This window comes from Ranitomeya variabilis, chromosome 3, assembly GCF_051348905.1.
Source record: "Ranitomeya variabilis isolate aRanVar5 chromosome 3, aRanVar5.hap1, whole genome shotgun sequence".
Taxonomy (NCBI): domain Eukaryota; kingdom Metazoa; phylum Chordata; class Amphibia; order Anura; family Dendrobatidae; genus Ranitomeya; species Ranitomeya variabilis.
In genome coordinates, this window is record NC_135234.1 from 780,044,167 (window position 1) to 780,062,991 (window position 18,825).

Here is an 18,825-nt window from a genome sequence, read left to right on the forward strand (position 1 = left end):
GAGGACCAGAGTAGATGTATAGCCGTAACAAGAAACGCCAACTACAGGAGCAGTGCCAGCTTCGACGGATTGAATACTGGACCACGTTGGATTTGATCAAGGAATTAGTTCGTTGGGATGTCCAGAACGTTGTGGAGGATGATGAAAACTCTGCTGAGATGGACCCATAAGAATTGCCAGAACCAGGACCCTGTGCTGGTCTGGAATATACCCAGTCACCTGCAGCCCGAATCCAGGAGTTGTTGGTTGCATTGGGACCTGGAGCCTCACATGGTGAAAGAGCTTGTGTTATGGAATCAGTTTTGGGAGTTCCAGTACCCCTACAGCCAGCATTGGACCATAACCCCATTGTAATCCCCCTACAAGGAACGCAGCTCCGCTACAGAGACGTGCCAGTGTTTAATGAGTCCAACACCAAAGTCGATGAACATCTGCAAGATTTTGAGACTTTAATGCTGATGCCACCAGGTGCCCATAGCTCACTGGGCTAAATACCTGTGGACTAGTTTGACTGGTCAGGCACGGAGGTTGCCCGGTCACTTGCCAGAATTATGAAACTATTAAGGACAACCTGCTACCATCACCCCTGAGATTTATCGCACCAAGTTCCGGACATTGTTTCACCAGGGAGACCCTATGTAGAATTTGGCAGTCAACTCTGGAGACACTGCAACCGCTGACTTGACGATAGGGCTGCCCACTCCGTTGCTGCCCTTCGGAATGTGATTGTGCTTGAGCAACTTATGGAGAAGATGGCCCCAGAAATTCGAGAGTGGGTAGCTGACCGGAAGCCCAACACTCCAGAGCAAGCAGCCCGATTGGCTGATGAATTTACAGCCAACCGACCCTGCTGGAGACCCGATATGCCCACCGATCTAAGAAGACCCTTCAACCAAAGTTTTGAACGACAACCAGGACCAAGGATTACCAACAGTACCCGTGAGTTGCCCAACCCATGGAGCTGCTATACATCTGGGAACCTTGGACACATTGCCAAAGATTGCTCCCAGGGCCGTGGCCCCATGCCTGGAGCCCGATTACCAGCTCAGCCGGTCAACATCTGCCAACACTAGCCAGCAGGGTCGGAGGGATGCTATTCCCAGGATACACCAGCAACAGTGATATATCCTGTCCATACTACACAGCGGGTTGGCCAGCCTACACCAGCCAACCTCCTACGCCACATCCAGCCAGTCAAAGTCGGTGATATCCAAGCCCAGGGACTTAGGGACACTGTATCCTCCATCACACTGGTCAGCCCAGATATTGTACCACCTGAACACTATTTACCAGGTCGCCAAATGACCATCTCCCTGGCTGAAGGTCAGCGCTCGGACATCTCTCTAGCCCGTGTGCAGCTGGACTGGGGTACTGACCAGGGAAAAGGTCGAAGTGGGACTCATGGACGGCCTCCCCACAACTCTTATTTTGGGGAATGACCTCGAACGACAAGGACTGTCCAGCCAATGTGTTACTGTTATCACCCGAAGCCAAGACAAGAAACACCCTGATGTGGATCTTTCTGCCACCCATCCCGAGGATAACCGACACTCCAAGCCTCCATCAACCCCGGCTGTAAGTACACTTGACCAGACTGTTGCCATTGACTGGGGGGAGACAGATCGCAAACATACGGAAGCCCAACTCACGGACCCCACCCTAGAGTTTGCCCACGGTACGGCCACTTGACCTACACCTGGACTAGACTGCTATATAGGGAAAAGCCCACATCATGCAAAGAGATACCCTGGACCCGTGTCCATCAGCTCTTGGTGCCTCAGCAGTATCGGCCCCACTTCCTGCGCTTGGCAAATGGCGTTCCTGCAGCTGGGCATATGGGGGTGAGAAAGACCCGGGCTCGACTACTGCATAGTTTCTTTTGGCCAAAGGTCACCCAAGAGGTGCGGAAATACAGAGCCTCTTGTCCAGTTTGTCAACGGATGGGGGAAGCACCCTGTCGTACCCTACTCCAATCTATGCCCTTGATAGGTGAACCCTTCCAGACGGTTGCCATCGATTTAGTTGGTCCTTTAGCTAGCCCCAGCCGCAGTGGAAAGAGGTTCACCATCACCCTGGTTGACTTTGCCACCTGCTTTGTGGAGGCCGTTGCCCTGTCATCCATAGATGCAGAGCACGTGGCTCAAGCTCTACTGGACATTTTTAGTAGAGTAGGGTTTACACAGGAGGTATTGACTGACCAGGGGAGCCAGTTCCAAAGCGAGCTGATTCAAACCCTATGGGAGAAACATGGTGTCCGCACCATGTGTACCACCCCCTACCTCCCCGAAACTAATGGGCTGTGTAAACGTTTCAATGGAACGCTCAAGCAGCTCATTAGTCGGTATGTGGAGTCCGAGGGAGTGGACTGGGAGAAAAACCTGCAGCAGCTCCTCTTCGCCTACTGAGAGGTGCCGCAGGATTTTACTGGGTTCTCTACTTTTGAATTGCTGTATGGCCGAAAAGTACGAGGGCCATTAGAGCTAGTAAGAGAGAGTTGGGAGGGCACTTTTCCCACAGAAGAGGTTTCCATTGTGGAGTATGTCCAAACGTTTAGGGAGAAGATGAGGTACCTCATGGCCTTAGCCCTTGGGAATTTAGAAATAGCTCAGGAAAGGCAATGACGGTGTTACAACCGTACTGCCAGATTCCGAGAATTTACCTGTGGACAGAAGGTTCTAGTACTAGTACGCAAAAACAAGCTGCAAGTCATGTGGGTGTGTCCATTTACCATCACCAGGAAATGAGGGGAGACTGACTACACTGTGGCTTTGGATGGAGCAGGTGTTTGTGAACGGACCTATCATGTTAATAGGCTAAAAGCTTATGAGGAAAGTTACCAACCTAGCAGTTTGTTGTCCCCATTTAGATGATCCAGATATGGACCAGATCCCGGACTTATTGGTGGAATCCAAAAGAGGAATGGGGGTAGCGGATGTCCCATTGGGGGAGTGGCTTGGTCCATCACAGAAGAAAAATTAACAGAACTGCTTGGAACATATGGCTCCCTGTTCACGAGTCAGCCTGGCCGAACCCCCTTGGTCCAGCATCATGTCAACACAGGGGTAGCCATTCCACTCAGACAACTGGCCTACCGGGTGACACCTCCAGTGTTGGCAATAATGAAGGCCGAAGTGGATGACGTGGAATTTGGGGCATAGTTCCTTCCCATAGCCCATGGGCAGCCAGTGTAGGGTTGGTGCCCAAGAAAGACAAGAGTACTCGTGTCTGTGTGGACTAGTCCGCATTCCTCCAGTTGAAAACCCAGCTAGCCCAAAGCCCAGTCCTGCCTGCTCCTGACTTCCGCTTTCGGTTCATTGTCCAAACAGACTAATTGGACACCGGATTGGGAGCCGTACTCAGTCAAGGGGGTGATGATGGTCAGGAACAACCGGTAGCTTATGTTTCCCGGAAACTATTGGACCGAGAGAAAGCAAACGCCACAATACAAAAAGAATGCTTATCCATAATCTGGGCCTTAAAGTAATTGCAGCCCTACCTCTACGGCAAGGAATTCACAGTCGTAACGGACCATAATCCTTTAAGTTGGCTAAATCGGGGGACAGCTGGGGACAATGGACTTTTACTCAGATGGAGTCTGGCCTTACAGTCCTATAATTTTTCTGTCTCCCAAAAAAAGGGCAAAGATCATGGAAATGCCGATGGACTGTCCCGACAAGTAGAGAAGGATGACTTGAAGCCTATCATGTCTGGTTAATTAAGATGGGGAGCAATATGGTATACCATTTAACATACTGTGTAAGTTTGTAATAGTGACTTGTACATAGCGTGTGTTTATCTTTGCTTATTGTGTGCTAATATGCTAATTGTGTATTGTATTCTATAACCAGTTTGATGACTTCGAAGGTAGATAGGGAAAGGCTGTGAGGAGGGCTGAAGGACACTGGGTAAATCTAAAAATAGCTTACAGGCCTCGGGTATAAAAGAGACTTCTTTTCTCCTGGTTGGCGTCACTCTTCAGGATCTCAGCTGAGGGTACATCTGACCCGGCTGAGAGAACACAGGACTATTCTTGGATATCTCCCTACGCTTGTTGTTACCTCCTCTCTGCGTGTGTATCACAGGTGCAATAGCGACCCTGGGAGCTCGGCCATAACATCTTCCATTATCCCGGTGAGTCAGCGGAAGGGTGAGACCCTGTAATGTGCACCATCTTGGGGTAATTGCTGGAATTGTTCTGTTTGCTATTGGGTATTGTGGTTCAATAAAGTATTGCCACACTGTTTTACCCTAACCCTGTGTTGTCTGTGTAGTGTATTGCCCACTGGGAGGTAGAGCGGGTGTTCAGTGGTATGAGCCCTGATCCATGCAGTCTTGCTAAAGGCAGCCGGACCAGCGGAGGAGCACCCACTGACCCCGTTTCTCCACAAACACTTCAACGTCTTTCATTCAAGGCAAGTACAAATAAAATGTATGAACCTACATCTTTGGAGGACATATCTCAACTCTCAGAAGAGGCCAACAAATGTATAAAGGCTGCAGAGAGAGAAATAAAATCCATGCATGATTCAAAGACATGGACATTGAGAGAACTACCAAAAGAAAAAAAGGCTATAGGATGTAAATGAGTTTTTAAAGTAAAATATCAAGCAGACGTCACAGCTGATCGATACCGAGCCAGACTCGTAGCTAAAGGCTATTGTCAGAAATATGGAGAAGACTATGATGAGACATTTGCTCCAGTTGTCAAACACACAACAATCTGAACTTTGTTTGCAGTTGCAGCAATGAAACAAATGCAGCAGAAACATCTGGATGTAAAGGCAGCATTTCTGAATGGAGACTTAACAGAAGACATTTACATGGAACAAGCCCCGGGATTCAAGGATAGAAGGAAACCAAACACGGTTTGTAAGCTGCGGAAAAGTACCGTATATATGGTTTAATAAGCCGCTAAAGCATGGAATGATAAAATCACAGAAGTACTCATAAATGAACATTTTCACAGAAGCAAATCGGATCCTTGTCTGTATACCAAGAGACTGACAGACAGATGGATCTATGTGCTGATATATGGGGACGATATTATAGTTTGTTTTGAAAAAGAAAGAAATGAAGCGGAGATCGTGAAAACTTTGGATCAACACTTCAAGATCAAAGATCTGGGAAATGTGAAACAGTACCTAGGAATACAGATAGAAAGAGAAGAAGATGGGAGTTTCCTTCTTAATCAAAAATCACATGATTCAAGACGTAATCAAAACATTTGGATTGAAAGATGCAAAACCAGTGAAGTCTCCAATGGAACCAACTATCTGAAGGAAATAAATAGTGACCAGAATCTGTTACCGAATAATGAGCAATACTGAAAGGCAATGGGACAATTATTATATCTTGCTTGACTGTCAGTGGAAATTTAGAGCAGGAAGGTGTCAAAGCCAAACAAAATGGACTGGAATGCAGTGAAGAGAGTAATCCGCTATCTGAAAGGGACCAGCAGTGTTACACTGAAACTGCCTGCAAGTGAGAAATGCAGACTGGACTGGAGATCCAACTGACAGGAGATCTACCAGTGGCGATCTTTTCTTGCTCTCAGGCGAAAACCAATTAGTTGGACTAGTAAGAAACAATCTATAGTAACACTGTCGTCAGCAGAAGCAGCATATGGCAGTCAAGAAGTTCTAGGGTTAAAACAACGGCTAACAGACTTAGGACAACAACAATTGGAACCAACAAAGATGTATGAGGACAATCAAGGATGTCTAGATCTTGCTCAGATGGAAAAAGTTGATCCAAGAACTAAACACATTGATGTGAAGTTTCACTTCTTGAGAGATCACCAGGAACAAGGAATCCTAAATTTAGAGCACTGCCCAAATGAAGATATGACAGCAGATATTTTCACCAAGGCATTGAATGCTGAAAGACATCAGAGACTGATGAAGAAATTAGGCTTAGCTGAATAAGTCCTTACTGTTGAGAAAGGGTGCTGGCAGATATGAAACAGATACTTATTTGTGTGCAGGAGGAGTTTACACTTTTCTGACAGTAGATGGCGATGTTGTTACTGTTATATGCTTAGTTGAATGTAATGCATATATTTGTTGTACTTTGATTTCACTTTCTCTCTGGTAAAAGGTCCTTCCTGTTATGCTGTATTAAGAAGCTGATGCATGTGCCTCATGTTCTGTGTAGATAAAAGTTGAATTACCCCATATAATCTACTCTCACAAGTTTCTTCTGCGACCAAACTATGCAACAACACAGACGCCGCCGATCCCCCCTCGAGAGACAGACGACACCTATCCCCCCTCGGGAGACAGACACAGCCGATCCCCCCCCCCCCCCCTCGGGAGACAGACACAGTCGATACCCCCCTCGGGAGACAGACACAGCCGATCCCCCCCTCGGGAGACAGACGCCGCCGATCCCCTCCCTCGGGAGACAGATGCCGACCCCTCAGGGGCTGGACACTTCCTAGTGGTCGGAGCACTGACAGCTGGCCCTCCCTCCGCCCTGCAGACCCTGTACGCAGAGGGTATGTCCCCGCGTCGCTGCCCACCTGCATTGGCCGCTTCTCTTTCCTGACAAGTATCAGAGTCTCCTTGTTCTTCTTTAATAGACGTGTCAGCAACCTGAAACACAACACAGGCCGCTTATCCAGACATCCTGAGCGAGCGAAGATCAGCGGAGGATATACAGAGCCGGCCTGACGGGACCGAAGAATCAGGGAGTTACGGACAGGAGCCGAAACCACCAGCCCACACAGACAGAGGGCCCACAGACAGACGGGCCCACAAGCCCCATAACCTCCCAGACACACACCACAAAACACAGATGCCCCATCACCCAGAGACATAAGCAAGATGCAAGCTCTTGTGTCGGGGGGCCGCGGCTTCTTATTGGCAGGTTATAATCTGGGGCTTGTCAGGATCACAGGGAGCGGCACAGGACAATCACAGGACTGACCTCTCCGAACTGAGCCGGTTACATGCCAGACCCCAAGCATCAAGCCCACCACACACACAGAGCCCACCAAATACCATACCCCCACACAGAGGTCACCATATACCATATTCCCCCCACACAGAGCCCACCACATACCATACCCCCACAGAGAGCCCACCATATACCATATTCCCCCCACACAGAGCCCACCATATACCATATTCCCCCCACACAGAGCCCACCACATACCATATTCCCCCCACACAGAGCCCACCACATACCATATTCCTCCCACACAGAGCCCACCACATACCATATTCCCCCCACACAGAGCCCACCACATACCATATTCCCCCCACACAGAGCCCACCACATACCATATTCCCCCCACAGAGCCCACCATATACCATACCCCCACACACAGAGCCCACCATATACCATATTCCCCCCACACAGAGCCCACCACATACCATATTCCCCCCCACACAGAGCCCACCATATACCATACCCCCACACACAGCGCCCCAGAATCATGGAGCCAGCCATACAGGGTGACACACAGTAACAGAGGCCCCCCGCTCTGCAGCCGCTGACACCCACCTCTGCCTCACCCTCCTCCTCCACGTGGATCTTCTGGTGTTTGGCCAGCTCGGACCTCCATCGGAAGCCTTTGGGGCACTGGCCGCACTGGAAGGGCTTCTCGCCGGTGTGGGTCTTCAGGTGAGTGTTGAGGTGCTGCCGCTGGACAAAGCTCTTGCCGCACTGCGTGCACTGGTACGGCCGCTCCCCGGTGTGGATCCGCTCGTGAATGAGCAGCGACGTGTGACGGCGGAAGCATTTCCCGCAGACGTTGCAAATGTAGGAGCGCTCCCCGAGGTGACTCCGCAGGTGTGCCTTCAGAGTCCGCTTGTTGTAGAAGACGCTCCCGCACTCCGCGCAGGCATGCGCACGCGCCGAGCTGCTGCCATTCGTGTGGTCCAGAAACTTCAAGCGAATCTTGTCCACTCCGTCTGTGAATGCCTTCCCCTCAGCGATGTCTGGGGTCTGGCCCAGGGGTCCATCTTCTCCGGCCAGGGAGTTGCCGCACACCACCACCTCCTCAGGGCCCAGGGGTAAGTTACTGCCACAGTCCGCTGCCAGGCTGGGTGCCGGCTCCAGCTCCTCCGGGGGCTTCTCACCGATCGTCTTCTCCACCAAACCTTCCCCTGTGAGAACAGAACCCGGAGGTGAGAGGTGACACGCAACGATTGGGGCCGGGTTACTACGCTCAGCCATTCCAGTGATGACCACGACGCTTCACAGCGAGGCACGAGACAACGTGGTGCCGGAGTCCGCTGCAGGCAATGTCACATGCCAGGCTGCAAATAGTGGCGCGGACACCGCGGGAGCGGACCGCAGCGGGAGGAGGAAAAGGACTATTATAAATAGGCCTCAAAGTGACGAGTTAGCGGCCCAGGAGCAGAGAAGCCGCCCTATAAAGTGCCCTGTCAGCAGGACTGTGCTCAGTGACTACAGACAGTGTCAGGTCGGTGCCGTTATACTGATTACACTGATACCTGTGATCAGGACTGTGCTCAGTGACTACAGTGTGAGGTCGGTGCCGTTATACTGATTACACTGATACCTGTGATCAGGATTGTGCTCAGTGACTACAGACAGTGTCAGGTCGGTGCCGTTATACTGATTACACTGATACCTGTGATCAGGATTGTGCTCAGGGACTTCAGACAGTGTCAGGTCTGTGCCGTTATACTGATTGATACCTGTGATCAGGATTGTGCTCAGTGACTACAGACAGTGTTAGGTCGGTGCTGTTATACTGATTACACTGATACCTGTCATCAGGATTGTGCTCAGTGACTACAGACAGTGTCAGGTCGGTGCCGTTATACTGATTACACTGATACCTGTGATCAGGATTGTGCTCAGTGACTACAGAGGGTCAGGTCGGTGCCGTTATACTGATTACACTGATACCTGTGATCAGGATTGTGCTCAGTGACTACAGACAGTGTCAGGTCGGTGCCGTTATACTGATTACACTGATACCTGTGATCAGGATTGTGCTCAGTGACTACAGACAGTGTCAGGTCGGCGCCATTATACTGATACCAGTGATCAGGATTGTGCTCAGTGACTACAGTGTCAGGTCGGCGCCGTTATACTGATTACACTGATACCTGTGATCAGGATTGTACTCAGTGACTACAGACAGTGTCAGGTCGGCGCCATTATACTGATTACACTGATACCAGTGATCAGGATTGTGCTCAGTGACTACAGACAGTGTCAGGTCGGTGCCGTTATACTGATTACACTGATACCTGTGATCAGGATTGTGCTCAGTGACTACAGACAGTGTCAGGTCGGCGCCGTTATACTGATTACACTGATACCTGTGATCAGGATTGTGCTCAGTGACTACAGGCAGTGTCAGGTTGGTGCCATTATACTGATTACACTGACACCTGTGATCAGGATTGTGCTCAGTGACTACAGACAGTGTCAGGTCGGGGCCGTTATACTGATTACACTGACACCTGTGATCAGGATTGTGCTCAGTGACTACAGACAGTGTCAGGTCGGTGCCGTTATACTGATTACACTGATACCTGTGATCAGGATTGTGCTCAGTGACCACAGACAGTGTCAGGTCGGTGCCGTTATACTGATTACACTGATACCTGTGATCAGGATTGTGCTCAGTGACTACAGACAGTGTCAGGTCGGTGCCGTTATACTGATTACACTGATACCTGTGATCAGGATTGTGCTCAGTGACTACAGACAGTGTCAGGTCGGTGCTGTTATACTGATTACACTGATACCTGTGATCAGGATTGTGCTCAGTGACTACAGAGGGTCAGGTCGGTTCCGTTATACTGATTACACTGATACCTGTGATCAGGATTGTGCTCAGTGACTACAGACAGTGTCAGGTCGGTGCCGTTATACTGATTACACTGATACCTGTGATCAGGATTGTGCTCAGTGACTACAGACAGTGTCAGGTCGGTGCAGTTATACCGATTACACTGATACCTGTGATCAGGATTGTGCTCAGTGACTACAGACAGTGTCAGGTCGGCGCCATTATACTGATTACACTGATACCAGTGATCAGGATTGTGCTCAGTGACTACAGACAGTGTCAGGTCGGTGCCGTTATACTGATTACACTGATACCTGTGATCAGGATTGTGCTCAGTGACTACAATGTCAGGTCGGTGCCGTTATACTGATTACACTGATACCTGTGATCAGGATTGTGCTCAGTGACTAAAGACAGTGTCAGGTCGGTGCCGTTATACTGATTACACTGATACCTGTGATCAGGATTGTGCTCAGTGACTACAGGCAGTGTCAGGTTAGTGCCATTATACTGATTACACTGATACCTGTGATCAGGATTGTCCTCAGTGACTACCGACAGTGTCAGGTCGGGGCCGTTATACTGATTACACTGATACCTGTGATCGGGATTGTGCTCAGTGACTACAGACAGTGTCAGGTCGGGGCCGTTATACTGATTACACTGATACCTGTGATCGGGATTGTGCTCAGTGACTACAGACAGTGTCAGGTCGGGGCCGTTATACTGATTACACTGATACCTGTGATCAGGATTGTGCTCAGTGACTACAAGCAGTGTCAGGTCGGTGCCGTTCTACTGATTATACGGATACCTGTGACCAGGATTGTGCTCAGTGACTACAGACAGTGTCAGGTCGGTGCCGTTATACTGATTACACTGATACCTGTGATCGGGATTGTGCTCAGTGACTACAGACAGTGTCAGGTCGGGGCCGTTATACTGATTACACTGATACCTGTGATCGGGATTGTGCTCAGTGACTACAGACAGTGTCAGGTCGGGGCCGTTATACTGATTACACTGATACCTGTGATCAGGATTGTGCTCAGTGACTACAAGCAGTGTCAGGTCGGTGCCGTTCTACTGATTATACGGATACCTGTGACCAGGATTGTGCTCAGTGACTACAGACAGTGTCAGGTCGGTGCCGTTATACTGATTACACTGATACCTGTGATCAGGATTGTGCTCAGTGACTACAATGTCAGGTCGGTGCCGTTATACTGATTACACTGATACCTGTGATCAGGATTGTGCTCAGTGACTACAGAGAGTGTCAGGTCGGTGCAGTTATACTGATTACACTGATACCTGTGATCAGGATTGTGCTCAGTGACTACAGACAGTGTCAGGTCGGTGCCGTTATACTGATTACACTGATACCTGTGATCAGGATTGTGCTCAGTGACTACAGACAGTGTCAGGTCGGTGCCGTTATACTGATTACACTGATACCTGTGATCAGGATTGTGCTCAGTGACTACAGGCAGTGTCAGGACGGTGCCGTTATACTGATTACACTGATACCTGTGATCAGGATTGTGCTCAGTGACTACAGACAGTGTCAGGTCGGTGCCGTTATACTGATTACACTGATACCTGTCATCAGGATTGTGCTCAGTGACTACAGACAGTGTCAGGTCGGTGCCGTTATACTGATTACACTGATACCTGTGATCAGGATTGTGCTCAGTGACTACAGGCAGTGTCAGGACGGTGCCGTTATACTGATTACACTGATACCTGTGATCAGGATTGTGCTCAGTGACTACAGACAGTGTCAGGTCGGTGCCGTTATACTGATTACACTGATACCTGTCATCAGGATTGTGCTGAGTGACTACAGACAGTGTCAGGTCGGTGCCGTTATACTGATTACACTGATACCTGTGATCAGGATTGTGCTCAGTGACTACAGACAGTGTCAGGTCGGTGCCGTTATACTGATTACACTGATACCTGTGATCAGGATTGTGCTCAGTGACTACAGGCAGTGTCAGGACGGTGCCGTTATACTGATTACACTGATACCTGTGATCAGGATTGTGCTCAGTGACTACAGACAGTGTCAGGTCGGTGCCGTTATACTGATTACACTGATACCTGTCATCAGGATTGTGCTCAGTGACTACAGACAGTGTCAGGTCGGTGCCGTTATACTGATTACACTGATACCTGTGATCAGGATTGTGCTCAGTGACGACAGACAGTGTCAGGTCGGAGCCATTATACTGATTACAATGATACCTGTGATCAGGATTGTGCTCAGTGACGACAGACAGTGTCAGGTCGGCGCCGTTATACTGATTACACTGATACCTGTGATCAGGATTGTGCTCAGTGACTACAGGCAGTGTCAGGTCGGTGCCATTATACTGATTACACTGATACCTGTGATCAGGATTGTGCTCAGTGACTACAGACAGTGTCAGGTCGGTGCCGTTATACTGATTACACTGATACCTGTGATCAGGATTGTGCTCAGTGACTACAGAGGGTCAGGTCGGTGCCGTTATACTGATTACACTGATACCTGTGATCAGGATTGTGCTCAGTGACTACAGAGGGTCAGGTCGGTGCCGTTATACTGATTACACTGATACCTGTGATCAGGATTGTCCTCAGTGACTACAGACAGTGTCAGGTCGGGGCCGTTATACTGATTACACTGATACCTGTGATCGGGATTGTGCTCAGTGACTACAGACAGTGTCAGGTCGGGGCCGTTATACTGATTACACTGATACCTGTGATCGGGATTGTGCTCAGTGACTACAGACAGTGTCAGGTCGGGGCCGTTATACTGATTACACTGATACCTGTGATCAGGATTGTGCTCAGTGACTACAATGTCAGGTCGGTGCCGTTATACTGATTACACTGATACCTGTGATCAGGATTGTGCTCAGTGACTACAGACAGTGTCAGGTCGGTGCCGTTATACTGATTACACTGGTACCTGTGATCAGGATTGTGCTCAGTGACTACAGACAGTGTCAGGTCGGTGCCATTATACTGATTACACTGATACCTGTGATCAGGATTGTGCTCAGTGACTACAGACAGTGTCAGGTCAGTGCCGTTATACTGATTACACTGATACCTGTGATCAGGATTGTGCTCAGTGACTACAGACAGTGTCAGGTCGGTGCCGTTATACTGATTACACTGATACCTGTGATCAGGATTGTGCTCAGTGACTACAGGCAGTGTCAGGTCGGTGCCGTTATACTGATTACACTGATACCTGTGATCAAGATTGTGCTCAGTGACTACAGACAGTGTTATGAACCCTAGTGGCGGAGGATCACAAATAGATCAGCAAGTGATTAAACTAAGGACGAGCTCTAGGGAGATGGTAACTGGACTGATCGCAAATCTGAACCTATCCAACACAACTAGAGGTAGCCGGTGAACGTGCCTAAAAAAATTCCTAGACGTCTCGAGCCAGCCTGAGGAACTAGCTACCCCTAAAGAGAAAGAAAGACCTCGCTTGCCTCCAGAGAAATAATCCCCAAAGATATAGAAGCCCCCAACAAATATTAATGGTGAAGTAAGAAGAAGGCACATACACAGGGATGAAATCAGATTCAGCAAAAGAGGCCCACTAGTACTAGAAAGCAGAAAATAGAGCAGGGGTCTATGCGATCAATAAAAAACCCTTACAAAATATCCATCCTGAGATTTCAAGAACCCACACACCAACTAACGGTGTGTGGGGAGAAACTCAGCCCACTAGAGCAACCAGCAAGCGAGGGAATTACATTTTAGCAAGCTGGAACAGAAAACATGATAAACACTGCTGATCAAAAAATGAGCAAACAAAACTTAGCTTATCCTGGATGGACTGGGAGCAAGGTAGTCAGAAGGAATCTGAGTAGCACTGATTACATTGACAGCCGGCCACAAGTGGAAGTAAAACAGAGCTATATAGGAACCTCCCAGAGGATAACGAACCAGCTGATAGCCAGAGACCAGCAGGATAACAAACAAAGCCACCAGGGGGAGCCCAAAGCAAAAGTCACACAATACCACCAGTGACCACAAGAGGGAGCCCGAAAACAGAGTTCACAACAAGACAGTGTCAGGTCGGTGCCGTTATACTGATTACACTGATACCTGGTGATGGAATCCGTCTTGTGGTTGGTGTGGAATCTTTATTTTTAGTTCTGAGTTAATGATATGCTCGTGCTCCGGGGCGGGGGTTGGGTGGGGCTGTGGGCAGGGCTTCTTGTTGTGCTCTGCTTAACTATTCGTATTGATGGCTTGTGACTGGTCTGATCCATCACTGACCCACCCCCTATTTTACATCCTTAATATTATATGCATTGAAAAAAAAATCCCCTTCAGCCAGTGGCGGCGCTGCACCGTGATCGCATGTGTAATGTGCATTTCAATATTTTATTTGCTGCTATAAATTAACAAAAAAAATTCTGTCTCAAAATGTCTCTGCCACAGCAGCGTCTACCGGCGATCCCATAGGTGTTACTGTGCAGGCACCAACTTGGTGGAGACAATGGGTTTGATTTCTGCTCCCTGAGCGTAGGATGAATGTAGATTGGAGCACACCAGCTCGGCCGCCCCCATTATGTGAACACGTTTCTCTGTATACAGGTCTAATTTATAGCTTTGGTCTGGAGGTCAGGTTTCTAGACCAGCCCCTCAGGTTAATATCATAATTGCTTGGTTTTTGATTGGACCCTACGGCCGCGCCCTCCAATGAATATATTATTTTCTCTTGAGACACCCTGTGTAAAAGCTGTCACAGAGATACTATCAGGCCGTAATTAACGTCTCTCTTCCAAGAGCTAGAAAGCGTCAAATGTTCCCTTTCTCCTTGGCTTCCAGCAGGACTCCCTGGTGAGATTGGAGACAGAATTCTACTTGTCCCAGAAAAAAACATATTAACACCTGGGCGCGAACCTGCAGCCTTCAGGACAGATGTTCCTAGTCACACAATACCTATACATAAGGTCACTGCACACATATATACTGTATATACACATATTTCACCACACATATAATATTCAGTATGTAAAATAGGGGGCGGGTCAGTAAGGGATCAGACCAGTCATAATCCATCAATATGAATACCAGAGCACCACCTGAAGCCCCGCCCACAGCCACACCCACAGTCACGCCCCAGAGCACGAGCCAATCATTAACTGAAAACTACAAATCCAGATTCCACAACAACCACAAGACGGATTTCATCCCCAGGTACTGGTGTAATCAGTGTAACTGTCTGTAGTCACTGCTGATGATCCTGCTGATAGGGGCACTGTAACCAGTCACTGCTGTTAGGGGCTGTGCCAGCTCCTCATCACGGTCCGGACACCTGCACCACGACGGACAGAAAGCTGTAAGTTATGGAGAAGGACCAGGGTGGGACGTGGGAACCTGCAGCGCCACCACGTAAGACCGTGTGTCAGTGAAGCGGCACACTGCACTCACTGTACACCCCCGACCATGCCTCTTCCCTGGCCGGGGACTCACCGAGGGATATCAAGGTCTCAGACGTCTCCTTCATTACATTCCGGTACAGCTCCTTCTGCCATTCCTCCAGCTCCATCCATTCCTCTTTGGAAAACGAGGCGGCGAGATCGTCGAATCCCACGCCGGACTGGAGGAGGAAACCAGAACATTCAGCATGGGAGCGTCTGGTACCTATTCATCTGCCTGACGTGTATGGACGGCACAGGTCGGCCGCACATCATGTACATGTGTCTGGGGAGCGTCGCGTCCGGTCTGTCTGGTAACGTTTAAACATGCCCGTGGATCGTCGGGTATCAGTTCCATGTGTCTGTGGATCGTCGGGTCTCGTTTCCGTGTGCCCGTGGATCGTCGGGTCTCGTTTCCGTGTGCCCGTGGATCGTCGGGTCTCGTTTCCGTGTGCCCGTGGATCGTCGGGTATCTGTTCCGTGTGCCCGTGGATCGTCGGGTCTCGTTTCCGTGTGCCCGTGGATCGTCGGGTCTCGTTTCCGTGTGCCCGTGGATCGTCGGGTCTCGTTTCCGTGTGCCCGTGGATCGTCGGGTCTCGTTTCCGTGTGCCCGTGGATCGTCGGGTATCTGTTCCGTGTGCCCGTGGATCGTCGGGTCTCGTTTCCGTGTGCCCGTGGATCGTCGGGTCTCGTTTCCGTGTGCCCGTGGATCGTCGGGTCTCGTTTCCGTGTGCCCGTGGATCGTCGGGTCTCGTTTCCGTGTGCCCGTGGATCGTCGGGTCTCGTTTCCGTGTGCCCGTGGATCGTCGGGTATCTGTTCCGTGTGCCCGTGGATCGTCGGGTCTCGTTTCCGTGTGCCCGTGGATCGTCGGGTCTCGTTTCCGTGTGCCCGTGGATCGTCGGGTATCTGTTCCGTGTGCCCGTGGATCGTCGGGTATCTGTTCCGTGTGCCCGTGGATCGTCGGATCTCGTTTCCGTGTGCCCGTGGATCGTCGGGTATCTGTTCCGTGTGCCAGTGGATCGTCGGGTCTCGTTTCCGTGTGCCAGTGGATCGTCGGGTCTCGTTTCCGTGTGCCAGTGGATCGTCGGGTCTCGTTTCCGTGTGCCAGTGGATCGTCGGGTCTCGTTTCCGTGTGCCAGTGGATCGTCGGGTCTCGTTTCCGTGTGCCCGTGGATCGTCGGGTATCTGTTCCGTGTGCCAGTGGATCGTCGGGTATCTGTTCCGTGTGCCAGTGGATCGTCGGGTCTCGTTTCCGTGTGCCCGTGGATCGTCGGGTCTCGTTTCCGTGTGCCCGTGGATCGTCGGGTCTCGATTCCGTGTGCCCGTGGATCGTCGGGTATCGTTTCCATATGTCTGTGGATCGTCGGGTATCGTTTCCATGTGTCTGTGGATCCTCGAGTATCGTTGGGTTGTGAATGTCAATCGTGGGGTATGGTCTATTGTGTTGTGCCTGTGGATCGTCAGTCACGTCTGTCGGGTGGTGCCTGTGGATCGTGGGGTATGGTCTGTTGGGTATCGTTGGGGTGTACCTGTCGGTTGTGGGGTACGGTCTGTCGCGTATCGTTGCGTCATGTCTGTGGGTCGTGGGGTACGGTCTGCCGCATATCGTTGGGTCGTGCTTGTTGATCGTGGGGTTCGGTTTGTCAGGTATCGTTGGGTCGTGCCTGTGGATCATCGGTCAGGTCTGTCGGGTTGTGCCTGTGGAATGTTGGGTCCAGTTTGTCGGGTATCGTTGGGATAGGTCCGTCGGGTATCGTTGGGATAGGTCCGTCGGGTATCGTTGGGATAGGTCCGTCGGGTATCGTTGGGATAGGTCCGTCGGGTATCGTTGGGATAGGTCCGTCGGGTATCGTTGGGATAGGTCCGTCGGGTATCGTTGGGATAGGTCCGTCGGGTATCGTTGGGATAGGTCCGTCGGGTATCGTTGGGATAGGTCCGTCGGGTATCGTTGGGATAGGTCCGTCGGGTATCGTTGGGATAGGTCCGTCGGGTATCGTTGGGATAGGTCCGTCGGGTATCGTTGGGATAGGTCCGTCGGGTATCGTTGGGATAGGTCCGTCGGGTATCGTTGGGATAGGTCCGTCGGGTATCGTTGGGATAGGTCCGTCGGGTATCGTTGGGATAGGTCCGTCGGGTATCGTTGGGATAGGTCCGTCGGGTATCGTTGGGATAGGTCCGTCGGGTATCGTTGGGATAGGTCCGTCGGGTATCGTTGGGATAGGTCCGTCGGGTATCGTTGGGATAGGTCCGTCGGGTATCGTTGGGATAGGTCCGTCGGGTATCGTTGGGATAGGTCCGTCGGGTATCGTTGGGATAGGTCCGTCGGGTATCGTTGGGATAGGTCCGTCGGGTATCGTTGGGATAGGTCCGTCGGGTATCGTTGGGATAGGTCCGTCGGGTATCGTTGGGATAGGTCCGTCGGGTATCGTTGGGATAGGTCCGTCGGGTATCGTTGGGATAGGTCCGTCGGGTATCGTTGGGATAGGTCCGTCGGGTATCGTTGGGATAGGTCCGTCGGGTATCGTTGGGATAGGTCCGTCGGGTATCGTTGGGATAGGTCCGTCGGGTATCGTTGGGATAGGTCCGTCGGGTATCGTTGGGATAGGTCCGTCGGGTATCGTTGGGATAGGTCCGTCGGGTATCGTTGGGATAGGTCCGTCGGGTATCGTTGGGATAGGTCCGTCGGGTATCGTTGGGATAGGTCCGTCGGGTATCGTTGGGATAGGTCCGTCGGGTATCGTTGGGATAGGTCCGTCGGGTATCGTTGGGATAGGTCCGTCGGGTATCGTTGGGATAGGTCCGTCGGGTATCGTTGGGATAGGTCCGTCGGGTATCGTTGGGATAGGTCCGTCGGGTATCGTTGGGATAGGTCCGTCGGGTATCGTTGGGATAGGTCCGTCGGGTATCGTTGGGATAGGTCCGTCGGGTATCGTTGGGATAGGTCCGTCGGGTATCGTTGGGATAGGTCCGTCGGGTATCGTTGGGATAGGTCCGTCGGGTATCGTTGGGATAGGTCCGTCGGGTATCGTTGGGATAGGTCCGTCGGGTATCGTTGGGATAGGTCCGTCGGGTATCGTTGGGATAGGTCCGTCGGGTATCGTTGGGATAGGTCCGTCGGGTATCGTTGGGATAGGTCCGTCGGGTATCGTTGGGATAGGTCCGTCGGGTATCGTTGGGATAGGTCCGTCGGGTATCGTTGGGATAGGTCCGTCGGGTATCGTTGGGATAGGTCCGTCGGGTATCGTTGGGATAGGTCCGTCGGGTATCGTTGGGATAGGTCCGTCGGGTATCGTTGGGATAGGTCCGTCGGGTATCGTTGGGATAGGTCCGTCGGGTATCGTTGGGATAGGTCCGTCGGGTATCGTTGGGATAGGTCCGTCGGGTATCGTTGGGATAGGTCCGTCGGGTATCGTTGGGATAGGTCCGTCGGGTATCGTTGGGATAGGTCCGTCGGGTATCGTTGGGATAGGTCCGTCGGGTATCGTTGGGATAGGTCCGTCGGGTATCGTTGGGATAGGTCCGTCGGGTATCGTTGGGATAGGTCCGTCGGGTATCGTTGGGATAGGTCCGTCGGGTATCGTTGGGATAGGTCCGTCGGGTAT

General features: G+C 50.9%; 1 protein-coding gene across 2 annotated transcripts in view; it reads right to left on the bottom strand.

The window, feature by feature from the left end:
• The window catches only part of LOC143817493 (uncharacterized), a 104,199-nt gene that overhangs the window by 78,836 nt on the left and 6,538 nt on the right, over window positions 1-18,825 (bottom strand). For both annotated transcript variants that reach the window (XM_077298957.1, XM_077298956.1), the window contains 3 exons: window positions 15,278-15,404; window positions 7,507-8,111; window positions 6,521-6,593 (listed from right to left, as the gene is read on the bottom strand). In XM_077298957.1, the coding sequence (XP_077155072.1) occupies window positions 6,521-6,593; window positions 7,507-8,111; window positions 15,278-15,404 (805 nt within the window). The remainder of the gene's footprint in view (window positions 1-6,520; window positions 6,594-7,506; window positions 8,112-15,277; window positions 15,405-18,825) is intronic.